At 46.3% G+C, this 18,860-nt stretch overlaps 1 protein-coding gene and 1 long non-coding RNA gene across 2 annotated transcripts; one reads left to right on the forward strand and one right to left on the reverse strand.

The window, feature by feature from the left end:
* Nucleotides 1–11,195: 11,195 nt before the first annotated feature.
* Nucleotides 11,196–13,908, forward strand: ELFN1 (extracellular leucine rich repeat and fibronectin type III domain containing 1). Its single transcript, XM_081338630.1, has one exon. The coding sequence runs from the start codon at nt 11,199–11,201 to the stop codon at nt 13,587–13,589; it is 2,391 nt and encodes a 796-aa protein (XP_081194756.1). The 5' UTR covers nt 11,196–11,198; the 3' UTR covers nt 13,590–13,908.
* Nucleotides 13,909–13,966: 58 nt separating this feature from the next.
* On the reverse strand, nt 13,967–15,453 carry LOC308673806. The gene is made up of 3 exons (XR_014027743.1): nt 15,345–15,453; nt 14,526–15,062; nt 13,967–14,150 (listed from the first exon to the last, which is right to left on the reverse strand). It is a non-coding gene; the product is annotated as an uncharacterized lncRNA (long non-coding RNA).
* Between the last annotated feature and the right edge of the window lie 3,407 nt (nt 15,454–18,860).

Here is an 18,860-nt window from a genome sequence, read left to right on the forward strand (position 1 = left end):
GACCTCCTATGGAGCTGGCTGCTGCCCAAAGTCTGGTGTTATCCACCAACCAGGAGCAAAATGAAGCTCTTCCGATCCTAAATAATCCCATTTTAAATTGTTGAGAACATTTATAGCTTGGGTTGTAGGTTTTGACAGGCATCTGTTCTCCTAGCTTGCTATTTAGCTCCCGGATGTTTCGTTACCAAACGAGGTAACATCTTCAGCGTGTTTTCTGACTTGAATCCAGCTGGTTGAATTCCACGCCTCACAGCAACCAGTCAGAAATCACAACGTCACAAGACCCGAATCAGTCTTGTGATACAACCAGTCACAAGACCAACCGGCCACCTGGGACCTATATAAATGAACAAGACACTTTGCCCAAAATCTCCACTGAAGATGTTACCTAGTTGGGTAACAAAATGTCCAGGAGGAGGCAAGCTGGGAGAACGCACCTCTGTCAAAATTCCCCGTTTTGCATGTTGTTCAAAGACAACATTGTGTTGCACTGCGTGAATTGTCTCTCATTTGGAAAGAACAGTGAAACATCCGATTCTCTTTTGGCCCCAATTCAGCAGAACACTTAAGCACCCATCGAGGTTGCCATAGCATTCTAGTCATCATTTGATGAATCCCTTCCCCTCATTAAAGAGGGGGGGATTGTCTTTCTTACCTGGCAATGAAACATATTAGATGCCCAGCTGCCATCAGTAGATTGATGACAGATCTGTTTTCTTTCTCAGGCATATTTAGAAGCACAAATAGACTGTGCAGATTTCAACCAGTTCACCCCAAAGAAGTTGGTCAAGGAAATGAAGAAACGGAGGAGGAATCCCTGTTTGTTTTTTTTATTTCTTTTAATATCAATGGTCCTCTGGAATACAGCTCCTCCATCCGGGAATCCAGATTACATTCTACGAGAAGTAGGCATGCTAATGTTAAAATGGGACGTGCAATTTCTGTTACTTATAATGGTTATGAATAGAAATAGAAATAGAAATAGAAATAGAAATAGAAATAGAAATAGAAATAGAAATAGAAATAGAAATAATAATAGAATAGAATAGAATAGAATAGAATAGAATAGAATAGAATAGAATAGAATAGAATAGAATAGAATAGAATAGAATAGAATAGAATAGATCTGGAAGGGACCTTGGAGGTCTCCTAGTCCAGCCCCCTGTTCAAGCAGGAGAACCTATACCATCCCAGACAGGTGAATGTCCAGTCTCTTCTTAAAGATTTCCAGTGATGGAGCACCCACAATTTCTGGAGGGAATCTGTTCCACTGGTTGATAGTCCTCACTGTCAGGAGGTTTCTCCTTAATTCCAGGTTGCTTCTCTCCTTGATCAGTTTCCAACCGTTGTTTCTCGTCCTTCCCTCTGGTGCTTTGGAGAACAACCTGGCCCCCTCTGCCCTGTGGCAGCCCCTCAGATACTGGAACACTGCTATCATGTCTCCCCTATTTCTTCTTTTCTTTAGACTAGCCAGACCCAAGTCCCGCAGCCGTTATGTTAGTCCAGGATCAGAAACCTGAGCTGGCGGGTGGCGCTACCATCCTGAGGACCAAAACATTGTCCAGGAAGGACAACAATTTCCAAAGGTATATCTTGAGATAGCCAGACTATATCTGAAACAAACCTGTGGCTGTAATAACACGGCTCTTTTGATTTTGGCCCAGTGCATTGTGTTAGCCCAGATGATGCTTGTCAGAAGGTCGCAAACGGGGAATCACGTGACCCTGGGACACTGCAACCGTCATAAATATGAACCAGTTGCCAAGCATCTGAACTTTGATCATGTGTCTGTGGGAAAGCTGCAACGGTCGTAAATGTGAAAAACGCTCACTTTTTTCATTACCATTATAAATTTGAATGGTCACGAAATGAGCTGTCCTGAGTTGGGGATGACCTGTAGTTTGGCGGGGTTATTTTCCCCCTTCTCACCAAACCTTTGGTCTTTGGCAAAACACCGCCCGGTCCGTCCAACCAGAAAAGCAGCCCCCCCCCCTCTCCAATTTCCATCTGTATCCAAGGACGATGCAGGAGTGGGAAAAATAACTTTGGAGGCCAACGCAGTCCTTCTCTTGAGGAACAGGAGCCATTATGCAAATCTGAAAAGGGAGAGGAAGTTTAAGAGTCTGGAACCTCCATATTTCTTGATTTCATTATCATCCGTGCAAAGTGTGAGAGTTAATGTGACAAAATGAACTCGTTCTGATGCTTATCCAAACAGGGGTTTTTTCCCCCCCGAAATGAATGAGATTGCTGTTTTCCCAACAGTTGCTTTAGGAGTAATGGTGCTTTTTAGGGGATGAAGGATGGACCTGTCGGAGAACAGCGGGTGGGATTTCAGCAGAAGGGCGGTTGGACCTAGAAAGAGAGACAAGTGGAGGCTATCAAGATGACCAAGGATTTAGCATGATTTCAGATAATGATAACAGAATAGGAAGGGACCTTGGAGGCCTTCTAGTCCAACCCCTGTTCAAGCAGGAGACCCTCAAACATTCCAGATAAATGGCAGCCCAGTCTCTTCTTAAAAGTCTCCAGTAATAATAATAATAATAATAATAATAATAATAATAATAATAATAATAATAATAATAATAATAATAATAATAATAATAATAATAAGTTGGAAGGGACCTTGGAGGTCCTCTAGTCCAACCCCCTGCTCAGGCAGGAAACCCTATACCATTTCAGGCAAATGGCTGTCCAGTCTCTTCTTAAAAACCTCCAGTGTTGGAGCACTCACCACCTCTGGAGGCAGGTTGTTCCACTGGTTAGTTGTTCTAACTGTCAGGAAGTTTCTCCTTAGTTCTAGGTTGCTTCTCTCCTTGACTAGTTTCCATCCGTTGCTTCTTGTCCTGCTTGATGGAGCACTCACAATTTCTGGAAGGAAGCCACTTACACTGGTTAATTGTTTTCATTGTCAGGAAATTTCTCCTTAGTTCTCTTCTTGATAAGTTTCCATCCATTGTTTCTTGTTCTGCCTTCTGGTGTTTTGGAGAATTGGTTGACAACCCCCCCCTCTTCTTTCCAGCAGCCCCTCAGATATTGGAACACTGCTATCATCTCTGATATGATTGATATATGATATATGATATGATAGTGATCATATATGATCTCTAATGCGAATGGGGCATAGGCCTTTGGTCTTACTTAGCTTTAAAAAAATGACTTCTGGAGAAGGATGGTGCACATAAATGTGGGTCCCCCATCCCCAAAGTGAGAATTTAATAGGGTCATCCAATGAAGCTAAAGCTAAGATCTTCCTGAAGTGTTTGGGGACTAGGCTCTTTAGGAATTTCAAAGGACACCCTAGGAATATTGTCGCAAGGATGGAACATTTCTGTGGGAGAAACTGGTGTCTCCTAGAGCCAGCAAATGTTATGACCTTTGGCTGATGCTGTCACAGCTTGTAGCTAATATTTAGAGGAAGATGTTCAGAGGAGATCCTCGGGACATGCAAATTAGTGGATTTACTCCCAAATTAATCAGTCCAAAGATGATTGATCTCCACTTGAAGATGTCAGCCATCAGCAAATTTCCCCCTCTGTCTTAACAAGTTAGAGCATTTTAATTACCTGCAGCGCTATGGGGCTGCACCTGATTGAAAAGCCAGCCTTGTCTAACACAAGCTCCTGGCCATTAAATCCTTGCTTTTTTCGGTAGCGCACAAGATGGATGGACTGTCAGATCTGAGCAAGCTCAGGGGCTACAAGAGAAGGGAAAATCTCCCCTCCCCATGCCCCCTGAAGCCAGAGATTTGAGAGATCAGCAAGTAGAGAGCAATCTCCAGGAGAAAAAACAGAAGATTCTTAAAAGACTGAGTTATAGCATCTTGAAATTTTCCCCTCTTGATCGTTCCAGAAACATTATTTTTTGTTTCTTTCAAAACTCGACAACGCAGCTCTTTTTGTGTGTGTGTGTGTGTGTGTGTGTGTGTGATAACCACTGAAATGTGTAGGAATTAGATTTTCTTATTTGGCTCTGGTTTTCGCAAACAGGTCAGCAAAACCTCTCTCTGCATTTTCCAATGTTCCATACAGATCAGGGGGAAAAACCAAACACATTTGATTCATTTTGGAGGTGGGGGGGGTTGCATTTTTTCGGAGTCACAACTGCATCTCAGGCCGCCTGACTTTTCTCAGGAGCCTTCGTGGGAAGGAGCTGTTCTTCTCAGAACCTCAAGTGATGCTTGCGTACCAGGAGATCCGCTTTTGCTAAAATTTTCTACTGGCTGTGTCCACCTCCTTGGGGGCAGGGGGGGGGCGGTCATCCAAATTCCAAATCACCTCACAGGGCATGGTTTTAGACATTTTGTAATTGGTCTCTGCCCCAGAGCCAGAAACTCCAAGTATGCACGAGCTAATGCACCTTCAAAATATTTTGCTAAGGAGTCCTGGGATATCTTCCTGTCTATTCTTCCCTCAGGGACAAGATGGTAAAGTAAATAGAAGAAAAAGATAGATCTTTCTGGCTGTGTCTGTCGAGATCTCACTGGATTCAGCTCAGTGGACCAACTGAGGTCAACTATTGAAGCTATAAGCCATAAAATTTTAAGTCCTTCCAGGATGCTAAATCAGCCTCACCTTCCTCATTCTCTAGGGAAGCTGTCAACCTGCCCCTCCTCCCAACGTGAGTCAACATTTCAGGTGACAAAAAGCTTTTTGAGCCTCAACGGAAGAAGACGAAGGACACATCTTTCTTGCAACACAAAGCCCTTGTGCTGACTGAGAATGAATCTCCCATACTTGCACATGCTAGAGATTAAAGTATTCTAAATATAACGTGCCGTTTCACACGGAAAGCTGGGGGACCAATTCTCTGCCTACCAGATTTGCAAGGCAGGAGAGATAACCCCGTTGAAGCAGGCCGATTCTGATGGTTGTCTTTCTCTGCTAAAAGAGCCATTGAAATCTGCATTTTCACAGGGCAAAATGAGGTGTGTTTCTCTTGAACGCTGTGGGACAGAATCATGTGACCTGTTGTTCATTAATGTTCATTAGCTTTCATTGAATTGGACCTGAGTTGGTTTTCCTTTCTGTCTTCATCTCATCCATTTCTCTGCTCCGTTTCTGGAGGTGTAGGACTTTGTTTTCCCCAGAGTAACTCATGCTGAACTGACTTTAGTATGAGAGCAAACCCTTCTCCCTTCTAGTACTGACGATGTTCCCTTGTTGGGTCATGAAACATCTGGAAGAAAACAACCAAGGACCACACTCTCCTCCTCCTCCTTCCTGCAAACCCCACTCCCTTCTAACAATGATAATGTTCCTAGTTGGCTCATCAGTTGTCTGCAAGAAAACAACCAAGCTCAGAGAGCACCAAGGACCCCTAATTTCAATCCTGAGCTACAAATGTTTTCTTATATTGGTATCGCTAGCATGCATTTGTAACCTGTCCCTTTGAAATACAATGCTGTTATGGAGCAGAAAAAGCTCCATCTGTGGGAGAGCCAAAAAACTCAAGTATGCCCACGTGATTCTGGTTCTGTCCCCATTTTCATGTCTCACAGCTGCCTTCTGGACTTTCCTGACTCCCCCCACCCCACCCCCGGAGGATATCTCTGCCTCCTGGACTTTGGAAAACAAAAGGATGACAGCCCTTCTTAGAGAGTGGAGGGAGGGTTTTCTTACGAACAAGCTCCTTCAGATTCTCACTCCTCGGAAGAGAGACCGTGTCCGATACGCCAACGATAGCCGAATATCTAATCCCAGCTTTACTTGACATTGGCCTATTTGGGGCAGGAGATTAGATGAGATTATCTGCATTACCTGAAATGTGAGTTCCTCCCAGCTATTAGCTGCCTTCTTTTGCCAGAGGCAGATCAAGGAAGCCTTCTTTCTCTCCCCCATCTTGGAAAAAAAAAATCCTACTGAATTTTTGCTCCCCAGTGCCCCAGGAGACAGCTGATCTTCGGTGTAATATGGCCCCAGACGTCTGGGGTTCTGAAGTATCACTTCAGGATGATTGAAGGACAGAAGAAGGAAAAGTTACAATGGTGTGGGGCAAACTGGGTCTCTTCTGTACAACATTATCACCATCACCATCATCAAAATTGCATACTACTGAATTCCAAGAAGTCTGGGTTGCGCGCAAGCCAAGATACCATCCAAACAAGGAAGCCTGTGTGATGCCACCACAAGACAATCTCTCCCACTTTGCATCCCTTGCAATGCCTATCCAAAGAGGACAAAATTTGTGCTCGATTGTCATGATTTCATGATTTGCTGCCTGGTGGACGCCCATGTTCCTGTGTCAAAGAGACCCAAAGACCATCCAACAGTTAACCTTCATCTTATCTCTCCCTTTGTTTGGGGCAATGCCTGGTTTGGGGCCATGGTCTACTACGTATGAGCCTCGATTCTGGGCTTCTTCTGCATTTGTTTTTGGCCATTTGGGACAAAGAATTGGAATTGCTAACAATGTTCATCTTCAGGGTTGCTTTCTCTTCTTTCCTTTGGTCCTTGAGTTGAGGTGTCCTCATCAGGAATGGAAGCAGCCTTGGCTCTAGCAGACCCTTGGCTGGCAAAATCCCTTCTCTGGGTTCAAGCAGTAAAGTAGGGGTGTCCAACCTTGGCCACTTTAAGACTTGTGGACTTCAACTCCATGCTGGCTGGGGAATTCTGGGAGTTGAAATCCACAAATCTTAAAGTGGCCAAGGCTGGACACAGAGTTGTTTGGTCCTCTGGGCTCCAGAGATTGCACAATTTCTTCAGGAAGCTCAGATTCTCCTCTCCTTCCATCAGGGATCTGACATTCAAATGAAACTCACCATATCAGCTGTTCCTAGGAAGATACACAGCGGTAGCATTTTTGCAGATAGTAAGATTTCTTGCAGGGATCCCCTGACTAACATCTCCCCTGGCACTGCAACCGGTCCTCAACAACTGGTGACACGGATAGAAGTGGGAAGGCAGGAGTCAACAAGGATTGTGTTTTGATACCTCCAGTTTCTTTTAGAGTACCTGGGGAGTATTCCAAAAGGTGAAGAAAAAGTGCTAACATCAAGACCATTTTAGCCCTGGGGGTTGTTCTTTCAGGAAGACAATTTGATGTTTTTCTCACTCACGCCTGGAGAACGCCACCTGCTCCTCTTCGACTGCCACTTCAAAATGGATAGAATCATAGGATCACAGGGCTGGGAGGTACCTTGGAGGTCTTCTAGTCCAACCCCCTGCTCAAGGGCAAGAGACCTTATACTATTCCAGACAAGTGGTTGTCCAATCTTTTCTTGAAATCCTCCAACAGTGGAGCATCCCAGACTCCAGGAGACAAGCTGTTCCACTGATTCATCATTTGCATTGTCAGGAAATTCCTCCTTATTTCCAAATTGGATCTCCTTCTGACGTGCTTCCCCCCCACTGCTTCTTGTCCTGTCCTCAGGTGCTATGGAGAATAAATCAATTCTCTCTTCCCTGTGACAAGCCTTCAAGTATTGGAGGATGCTATCATGTCTCCCCAGAGCCTTCTCTTCATTAGGCTAAACGTAGGAGTTGAGCAGGTGGTCGCCCTAACCCAGCGGAGATGTTTCCTTCCTGTATCAAAATTGAAAGCGTCATTCATCCTGATGCCTGCTAAGATTTTCTTGAGTGTGTTTGCGGGGTCAGACTGACCTGCCTTGACTGAATCTCGTTCCTGCTGATTTCTCAGGGAATTAGTCTTCAGCCTTCCCCTAAATGGAAGGAGAGGATCCCTGAGCACCGACAGAGAGCCAATGGGGAGCTTCCTTTTGGTGGGAGGGTGTTCTTCTTCCACTGATCCTCGGATGGAAGGAGTGAATCCATCACGTCTCCTTTGAATAATGCATCCGGTTAGAGGAGTGTTCCTTGATCTTGGGAACTGTAAAATGGGTGGACTTCAACTCCCAGAATTCCCCAGCCAGCATGGGGAATTCTGTGAGTTGAGCATGCTTTAATATAGGTGGAATAGTAGTCCACCCATCTTAAAGCACGCTGGCTAGGGAACTGCGGGAATCGAAATCCACCCATCTTAAAATATGCTGGCTGGGAATTCTGGGAGTTGAAGTCCATTCATCTTCAAGCATGCTGGCTGGGAATTCTGGGAGTAGACGTCCACTCATCTTAATGCACGTTGGCTGGGAATTCTGGGAGTGGAAGTCCGCCCCTCTTAAAGTTGCTAAAGTTGAGAAACATTGGACTACATAACCCAGTGTTTCTCCAGCTTGAGAGCTTAAAGAATGGAGGATCCTCTCCGATTCTCCACGTCTGTGATGCTAGGACAATATACTGACATTGGTTTTCCTTTCCAGAAGACGCTGATAGGATTAGTCCTGCAAGCCTTCCTTTACCTTCAAATGATTTCAAAAACCCTTATTCAGAAAAAAAAATTACCCATTGAAAATGGATTTTCATTTCAAATAATACAAGGTTAAAGTTAGGCTCCATCTGCCACTCTGAAAATTAATAGCAATCATTATGTAGGAATTGCACTGAGGAAGAACTGGGGGAAAAGGCCCACTGGGTGTTTTTTTTTAAAAAGGGAGCAGCAATTGCTTGTGTGGTTTGTGTGTGTGTATGTGTGTAAACTGTTTAGACATACAAGTCATTTATTAATGCAGAGTTCTTCTCCCTTGGTTTTAAATCTCATTACAGTTTGTCCAAAACAGATGTTACCCCTTTAGCGTTAGATTATTAATGATCAATCTTGGTTTCTCTAGAGAGATTTGTTGTCAGAGATTTTGTGGAAGAGGGAATAATTTTATTATGGGCCTAGATTTGGATGAGCAGCATATGTAAATCTGGAGATTTCCTTCTGGTTTCCAACAAATTCAGAATAAAAAGAGAATTCGGAATTCAAAAAAAAGATCGGCTCTTTCTTGTTGGCTGCTAGAACAACATGGAACAAAACTTTATAGAAGCAACTGTGTGTAAACAGAGAGCAAAGCCCATTCCCTTCTAGGCATCTAGTTGGGTAATGAAAGAAAACAACCAAGCTGGGAGAGTTCTAAGGACACCACAATCCTTCTCCTTCTCCTCCTCCTCCTCCTCCTCCTCCTCCTCCTCCTCCTCCTCCTCCTCCTCCTCCTCCTCCTCCTCCTCCTCCTCCTCCTGTTCTGCCTGCTCCTCCTGCTCCTCCATCTCCTCCTTCTCCATCCCCTCTCCCTTCTAGTACCGATGATGTTGCCTAGTTGGGTAATCTGCAAGAAAACGACCAAACTCAAAAGAGCACCAAGAACCCAGTAGTTGTCCTTCTCCTCTTCCTCCATCTCCTTCTCCATCAACCGCTCTCCCTTCTAGCACTGTTTCATTCCCTAGTTGGATAATAAAATGTCTGCAAAAAAAACCCCAGCCAGACTCAGAGAGCACCAAGGACCCCTCATTTCAACCCTGAGCTACAGAAATCCCCTTCTCTTGGTACCCCTCTGCCAGCCTTGGTGTTGATGTTTCGCCCAGGAATTGTTCACCTGCCCCACCATCCTTTTTTCCCTTCTTCCTCAAAATTGTACGAAATGAGCCTGGGCGAGACAAAGAAATTGCCTGGAGTCTCCTTATACAATCATGAAGTATGAACAGGAGAACAGTTTGGTGCATAATGCAAAATCCAGCTTAGTGCATCATTTCGGGTCAAAACGGAGGGGCCTCTTTATATTCAGCTTGGCAGTCATTCTAACCAAGTTTGCCAGACGAGTGTCTAGAAACTCAGCTTAAATTCCAGGTCTAAAAGTGGAGAAGGACAAGGCAGAAGAAAAATAGTAAGAGGGATCTGCCTTAAAGCATCTTTACTGCACCTGACATATACAAAATGGACATTTAGCCATTTAGTAGAGACTTCATCATTAATATATGTTTGCCATGCCGTTTTAGAGATGTCTCCTTTGATTATGTCACGCACAAGGAGTAGTCCCGGTTCTTGTTAACAATCGGTTTCGCAAGCAGAATGGAAACCAGAGGGGGAAAAAGTCTCCATTTCTTTGCCAGATAAAACATTAATCCTACGTAAAGTGTCACCACTGTTTTATCCGTGCTTCCTTTTGGTAACTAGTGGCTCCTAGATTTATGGATAAACTGACCCGGGCGAGAAGGAAAATAGAAACTTGGAGAAGATGAGATGGTTGGGGGTGCTGGAAGTTGGTGGCAATTAGAGAGGGAAGTCTGAAGTCAACATCTAGAAGGAAAGTCCCAAAGGTGTTTTTTTTTCCAAGAGGCAACTGGACTGCCTTGGTGTTTTTTTCTTGAAGATGCTTCACTTCTCATCCAAGAAGCTTCTTCAGTTCAGAACTCAAGAAGAGTCTTGGATAAAAAGTGGAAAGTCTTCAAGAAAAAAACAAAGTCCAGTCGCTTTCTGGAAAAGCACCTTTGGGACAACCATGACTTGGATGATTGAGAATCTCCATAGATTTCTAGAGGGAAAGATTGGTAGATTCCCAGCTGGGGAAGCACCTTTGGGACAACCATGACTTGGATGATTGAGAATCTCCATAGATTTGTAGAGGGAAAGATTGGTAGATTCCCAGCTGGGGAAGCACCTTTGGGACAACCATGACTTGGATGATTGAGAATCTCCATAGATTTCTAGAGGGAAAGATTGGTAGATTCCCAGCTGGGGAAGCACCTTTGGGACAACCATGACTTGGATGATTGAGAATCTCCATAGATTTCTAGAGGGAAAGATTGGTAGATTCCCAGCTGGGGAACCCCAGCCGTCCTTCCCTATCTGCCCAGAGCCCATTACATGCTGATCTTGTCTCTCTGCTTGTTCGTTGGCAGGTCAGCTTTGTGATTTCACATCTCTGGAGGGACAGAGACCTGGAGAGAGAGGATGGAGAAGGAACGCAGCACTCAAATGAAGGCTGATAACAAAAGGAAGAGCAGAAAAAGCAATCCAGGGAAAGAGAGCAAAGCTCATGTCTGAAGCGGGGGCTTCTTCATTCCAGGTCCCTTCATGTTCTGAGTGACTTCCAAACCTCTCTTAGATGATGGTGAGACAGTCAACTCCCCAGCCGCAGAGTCTTTGCTGATGGCGTGTGGGAAACCTTGACCCTGGGGAACCGACACGTTCTTTTGTTCCTCTCCACTAGCCCACCCCAGATGCTTCTTCATGGTTCAGCACCATGAAGAAGGAAGTAAGAATGACAAAGCTGCTGAAGAAACTCTAGTCAAGGCAGGGTTGTGCCGTGACCGAGCTGCCTCTTCCCTTCTTCTGGCTGACCAAGGGTAAGAACCCCCCCCTCGGTGTGGCCCTTCTCAATGGCAGGCCATCGGTGGGCCATGACATCAGCACTGTGCACCTATGTGGCAGCTGTCTCTCTCCTCTACGTGAGTGAGGTCCAAGCCGACTGCTGGCTGATTGAAGGAGAAAAGGGCTTTGTGTGGCTGGCCATCTGTAGCCAGAACCAGCCGCCCTATGAGTCCATTCCTCAGCAGATCAACAGCACCATTCTGGACTTGAGGCTAAATGACAACAAGATCAAGAGCGTCCAGTTCTCCTCCCTCAGCCGATTCAGTAACCTCACATACCTCAACTTGACCAAGAACGAGATCTCGTATATCGAGGATGGTGCCTTCTCAGGACAATACAACCTGCAGGTGCTGCAGCTTGGCTACAACCGCTTGAGGAATCTGACGGAGGGGATCCTCCGGGGCCTAGGGAAGCTGGAGTACCTCTACCTCCAGGCGAACCTCATTGAGACTGTCACCCCCAATGCCTTCGGGGAGTGCCCCAACATTATGAACATTGACTTGTCCATGAACAGGATCCAACGGCTGGACAGTAGCACCTTCAGGGGCCTGAGTAAACTCTCTGTCTGCGAACTTTACAGCAACCCGTTCTATTGCTCTTGCGAGCTCCTGGGCTTCCTTCAGTGGCTTGAGGGCTTCACTAACATGACACGTACCTACGACCGCATGCAGTGTGACTCTCCACCCGACTACTCTGGGTACTACCTTCTGGGCCAAGGACGGAGCGGATATCGCAATGCGTTGGGCATGCTATCCTCTCTTTGCACTGGTGGCCCCTACACCATGCCACCTTATTTGATCCCACCCAAAAAACCAGTGACCACCCCTCCTCCAGAGAGCCCCTGTCCAGAGGAAGAATGTTTCTCTGGAGATGGCACCACACCCCAGATCTCCTTGCACACCCCGGTGATCGATCCAGGTTTGTATCCCACCATGAAAGTTAAGCACGTGACCCAAAACTCAGCTGTGTTGAGTGTGCAGATCCCTGTGCCGTACAGCAAAATGTACACCTTGGCCCAATTTGAGAATGGCCGATACAATATCCTGGCAAAGCTTCTGAAGAAGAAAGAAGACATCGAGCTAACGGATCTAGGCCCAAACGAAAATTATACCTATTGTGTGATGTCCTCCAATCGAGTCTCAAGGTACAACTACACCTGCCTCACCATCAATCTCAACAAGCAGAGCCCCGAAGAGCCAATACCCAGGCCTTCAACTGCCACCCACTACATCATGACAATCTTGGGGTGCCTGTTTGGCATGGTGATTGTCTTAGGAGTTGTGTACTACTGCCTCCGGAAGAGGCGACACCAAGAAGAAAAGCACAAAAAAACAGCCGTGAATATGAAGAAGACCATCATTGAGTTAAAGTATGGGCCAGAAATGGAGACCACCAGCATCTCTCAACTCTCCCAAGGTCAGATGTTGGGTGGTGAGACCATGACCCGCATCCCTTACCTGCCCTCCGTGGGAGAAGTTGAGCAGTACAAGCTGATTGACAGCAGCGAGACCCCCAAAGCCACGAAGGGTAACTACATGGAAGTGCGGACAGGGGAACAGCCTGAGAGGAGAGAATTGGAGCTGCCCAGGCCTCAAGATAGCCAGAGCTCCGTCGCGGAGATCTCGACCATCACGAAAGAGGTGGACAAGGTGAACCAGATCATCAACAACTGCATCGATGCCTTGAAATCAGAATCTACTTCCTTTCAAGGGGTAAAGTCAGGAGCGGTGTCCACTGCCGAGCCTCAGCTGGTGCTGCTGTCTGAACAAATCCCTAGCAAGCATAGCTTCCTAGCGCCCGTCTACAAGGAAAGCTACAGCCACCCGCTCCAGAGGCACCACAGCATTGAGGCTCCTCCTAAACGGTCCAGCACTTCTTCCAGTGGATCCATACGGAGCCCCAGGTCCTTTCGCTCTGAGGGCTCGGGCCACAAGTCAGAAGCCAAATATATCGAGAAGACATCTCCAACCACCGACACCATCCTCACTGTGACACCGGCGGCAGCTGTCTTACGAGCCGAAGCCGAGAAGATCCGGCAGTACAGCGAGCACCGGCACTCTTATCCAGGGTCCCATCAGGGGGAACAACACGACGGCCTGGGGACACGGAAGCCCTCCATCTTGGAGCCTTTGACCAGGCCCCGCCCCAGAGACTTGGCCTACTCTCAGCTCTCTCCACAGTACCATAACTTGAGCTACTCCTCCAGCCCCGAATATACTTGTAAACCCTCCAGGAGCATCTGGGAGCGTTTCAAACTGAACCACAAGCGCCACAAAGAGGAGGAGGAATATATGGCGGCCGGCCACGCTCTGCGCAAAAAGGTCCAGTTTGCCAAAGATGAAGACCTCCACGACATCTTAGATTATTGGAAAGGGGTTTCCGCTCAGCACAAGTCTTGAGTTCTCCACCGGCTCGTGACTTAACCACGGACCAAAAGAAAAACAAAAGAAAAAAAACAGAAACAAGTCAGCAGCAGCTATTATTTTTAATCCAGACTTGTCTTTAAAAGAAAGAGGAGAAAAAAAAGAACTCTGAGGATTCTATAACTGTTCTAGAGCAGGCTGAGGAGAGAACGAGCGATATTCGGGATTGCGGCCTCGCTGAGGTGGAATTTAGAAAGGAGACAAGGACGAGGAAATGAGAGTAGTGAAAGGAAAGATGCTTAAACATTAAAAAAAAACTGTGGGGTGGGGGGGGAAAAACCAACCAAATTCTTTTCTTTAACACACACACACACACACACACACACACACACACACACACACACACACACACACACACACAGACAGAGTAAAATTGAATTTTAAGGGAGAAAGAAGTGCAAACCTTTTAAGAGAGCCAGGCAGAAAACGGAAGGAGTGTGGCGTAACCACCACTGCATCGCATGACTCCTTATTCTGTGAATTTTGTGGACTCTGTACAGCTTTGTCTTCATCTTCAGTAACCAAAATGTAAAACAACTGAACAAAAGAGATCAATTAGAAAAGTTAGCAGGAGGATCTTTTTTTTGTTTGTGGTTAAAAAAAGAGAGAGAGAGAGAGAGAGAGAGAGAAAGAGAAAGAGAAAGAACGATAATCCTTCGGGCCTTTTGCAAATGGCGTCTTCCACTTTAGACTATTACTCGCCTGAAGTCCCATTTGTGCAAATTTTTTTAAAATTTTATTTTTCTGGTGAAAGGATCTGTCGCAACGTTGCATTGTAAAACCGTCCTATTGTACAGAGAGAAAAGAAATTCTATATTTGCTGTATAATGAGAGAGAGAGAGAGAGAGAGAGAGAGAAGAGAAAGAGGAAAAAAAATTACATCTACTAAAAGAAATATATCTATATATTCACCTGTTTGTACCAGGTTTTAATCATGGATTTTAGAAAAAAGAAGAAAAAAAGCCTCTATCACTGGGTTCCTGGTTTCATGTTTTTTTTGCTTTGGGTCGCTGTCTCTGTTTTCAGAAGAGTTCCAGTGCATTAGAAATCCATCCGAAGAATATTACATTACAAGGTTGTCCTCGGCTTACGACCAAAATTTCAGTGGCTGAGCGAGACAGTCATTAAGTGGATTTTGCCCCCTTTTGCAATCTTTCTTGCCGGTCGTTCAGTGAACCACTGCATTCGTTAAGTTTAACCATGCTGTCGTTAAGTGAATCTGGCTTCCCCATTAACTTTGGCAGAAGGTCGCAAAAGGGGATCGTGTGACCCCAGAACACCGCAACTGTCAAAAGTACATGCCAGTTGCCGAGCCTCTGAATTTTGATCACGTGACCACAGGGAAGGTGCAACGGTCGCAAGTGTGAAAAGGGGTCGTAGGTCTTCTCTTTTCAGCGCCATTATAACTTCGAACGGTCACTAAATGAGCTGTTGTAAGTTGAGGACTGCCTGTACACAATAAGGGTGGGTGGGAGGAAACAGATGGATTTTCTCATTAGTCTTGAAAGTTGGGGGAAAAAACCCTTCAAGGTTTGTTACTGCTACACAACAGCTCCCTCCTGTGTGCTCCTCCTGAGATCCTGCCCTCGTGCACCGAACGCACAAGCTTGTGGTTTCACCACACTTGTGCTCCATTTTTCAGAGAGTCAATTGACCCCCCCTGACAATAGCTGGCAACCCGATCAAATCCATCCTTAGGGTGAGAAACACGTCTTAGCAAACGCCACTCACGGTCGCAGAATGGAGGAAGGGTGAAGCCTCGGGAAAGGTGGGGGCTTCGTTGACCCGGTGCGTACCAGGAGAGGTGGAGAGGACTTCCGTACCCATCATTCATCCACCTCCATCAAATCCAGGCCCTCTGGGTGTGGGATTGTACCACTTCGGAACACAAACGATAGCAGTGTACCGACAGAGGGGAATATTTGTGGGTCGGGGTCCAATGGTGGGCTTGGAGAGCAAACCCCCACTGCCTTCTAAGACTGATGATGTTGCCTAGTTGGGTAGTGAAACATCTGCAAAAAAAGAACCAAGCTCAGTGACCACCAAGGACTCCACAATTCTCCTCCTCCTCCTCCTTGCAAACCCCACTCCCTTCCAGAACTGATGATGTTACCTAATTGGGTAATGAGATGTCTTTAAGAAAACAAACAAGAATGCCCCACAAATACCTCTTTTTTTTCCTGCACTTTCTTTTTGGGCCTTCTACCTTGCTGGATGGTGCCAGGTGGATGGGTCCAGGAACTGCAGTTTTCATTTCTAGCCAAATCCCCAAAATGCCTTATTCCTTTTGGGCAATTGAGCTCAGGGAGACTTCAAAGAGGGAGAAGATTAACGGGGGGGGGAGGCAACCCCATTGAACCAATCCCTCCTCCTGCTCTTCCCCAACGCTTGGCCAGGGACCTTCAGCAGTTCTGCCCCCCCCCCGCAAGAACGAAACATTGCAGCTGAACCTGGTAACTGAATGCACACATCGCTGCTTAGCCCTCAGCAGCCTCGTTGCTAAGTAATCCAGTTGCGCACACAAGCACGCACACACATGCATGCACACAAACTCTGTCTCTCTCACACACGCCTTCCCTTCCACGAACGTCCCCAGCTGTCTCTTGGCTTGCTTGTTGGTTTCCGCTCTTTTTTGCAAGGCAGACCCAGTGGGCACCGGAGCTTCACAGCAGCTGCAGCATGCCTCAGCTCTCATTTTCCTATCTCCAAGTGATTTTGACTAGCGTGCTCGCAAAATGATGGCATCTGCTCCGAAGGGGAGCTGAGGCCCAGAGGAGACTGCAAGAAGTGTGTGTGTGTGTGTGTGCTCCCCTTGGCGGCTGGTCTAGATCAGAAGCCCTTAATGGGGCACTTTGTGGAGTGACAGGTTGTTTCCTTCTGGCAAGCCTCTTGCCTCCTCCTCCTCCTCCTCTTCTTCCTCTTCCTGGCACCCAGAAGTTTCTCCCTGGCCCAACAATCACCTAGAATGGAAAAACAGCCCAGAATACTCAACTCTGAGCCTCTAAACAACATCACTGGGGAGGGAGCACCATGTTTCTTTATTTACTTATACATTTTATTGGCTGCCCATCTTTTTTTTTTAATTCCATTTATATCCCGCCCTTCTCCGAAGACTCAGGGCGGCTTACAAGCTTAGCAGTAGCCTTCATTCTATGTATATGCCTGCTTATTAGGGCTTTCACACACACCCCAAGCGGCATTATTACAAAGTCAGCTTAATTGCCCCCAACAATCTGGGTCCTCATTTTACCTACCTGGGAAGGATGGAAGGCTGAGTCAACCTTGAGCCTGGTGGGACTCGAACCTGCACTAATTGCAGGCAGCTGGTGTTACTTAAGGAGGCATTAGCCCACTGCTCCACCAAGGCTCATTTACCACCAGATCACTCTGGGGGGCTTACCGTTACATCTAAATGGAAGCATAAAAAGTTAAAATCAGACACTGCAACCAAAGACACAGGTTTGCACTGCCCTCCACCAGCCTGGTCTAGAAAACATGCCAAGACTGCTTCTCGTCTCTTTCTCCCCCGTCCTTTCATGAATTTGGTTCAGTTTGCTCCTTGGGTGGGTCAGGAGGTCCACCAAGGGTGGCGAAGTCCGTTGGAGATGCAACAGGAATAACGAGTGATGAATCATACTAGGATGATCCCTTGGGGGCAGGTGAGTAGCAAAGCAGATGATCTTAGCATGTCCACTTTAAAGGACTGTCAGGAAGGAGTAAGGCATGTTTCTCCTTCTCCAAGTTCTCCTAGTGAGAATGGGTCGTTTGTGTTCCTCTTCTGCACACCTTACAGGTGTCTGGGCTCGGCTAATGTTACACAAGTTAAACTCCAAATTTGAATTCAACCTGCTACCCATCATAATGTTGATGTCGTACGTCTGTGCGACACAGTTGTCTCTCCTAAGAGCCCACGTAACAAGGTAACAGAGTTGGAAGAGACTTCAGAGCTTAAAATAGAATAGAGTTGGAAGGGACCTTGGAGGTCATCTAGTCCAACCCCCTGCTCAGGCAGGAAACCCTATGCCATTTCAGACAAATGGCTGTCCAGTCTCTTCTTAAAAACCTCCAGTGATGGAGCACTCACAACTTCTGGAGGCAGGCTGTTCTACTGGTTAATTTCCTTCACTGTCAGGAAATTTCTCTTTAATTCTAGATTGGATCTCTCTTTAAGAAGCTTCCACCCATTACCTCTTGTCCTGCCATGAGGTGCTTTGGAGAATAACAGAACAGCAGAGTTGAAAGGGATCTTGAAAGTCTTCTAGTCCAACTCTTGCAGGAGTAGGAGACCCTACACCATTCTGGACAATTGGCTGTCCAGTCTCTTCTTGAAAACCTCCAGTGACGGAGCACCCACAACGTCTCTCTAGCCATAAGACACAATTGTTTAAATTGCTCTGATGTGGCTGAAATCGGCCACACTGCCAGGGCTGGATCCAAGTTTCCGTAGGCTGAAGCTGTCTTCCCTAAGTCCTCCCTAAGTCCTGGTCTAGAAGTTGAATATGCGGGGGGGGGGGAAGGGGGGGAGGAGAAGAACTTTGCGCAATGTTGCGTTAAAAGCTAAACCCCAAAGAAGGGCCTTTGTTTAGTCTGTTGAATAAAAATGCCAGAAAAATACACAACCCTCTCATTACCGCAAGCAAGAATAGAAGTGGACGTTAAGCACATATGCCCAAACCTTCACATTTGTGCTTCGGGGGGGGGGGAGAGAGAGAGAGAGAAAAACAAAAACAAAAAATAAGCAGAAAGAGGGAAAGTTCCAGCAAGAAGGGGGGGGGGGGGAAGGGCGGTGCCATTTGAGGGGGTTCAACACAGCCCTTAAAGACAAGTTGAGTGAAATGTTGCTCAGTTCAATACTTTGCTGGATTGCGGCCGACGGCAGGAAAATGGTAAACTGGTCAAATATTTCTGCACGGCTTCAAACAGACCAAGCTGATTCCCAGAGAGTCTCCTGGCTAAAAGCACTGGGCCTAAACCTCCCCAGGAGGGAAAAGCTAATTTGTTTCGAGACGCTTTCTTTTTGCTTAGAGAAGGAAATGCATTTCCAGAAGTCGAGGTGATGTGATATGATTGATGTGCACTAAATTACACGCAGCACACAGAGGAGGAAATCGTGCTCTGATGTTGTTAGGATAGATTGCAGCGGCTCCCCGCCTGAAATGAAAAAACAAAACAAAAAAAGTTCAAATGACACACCCTAACACTTATCTTCCTGGGAACTCCCGGCTACAAGAGGCAACATTAAAATAC

This window comes from Vipera berus, assembly GCF_964194415.1.
Source record: "Vipera berus genome assembly, chromosome: 13".
NCBI classification, from domain to species: Eukaryota; Metazoa; Chordata; class Lepidosauria; order Squamata; family Viperidae; genus Vipera; species Vipera berus.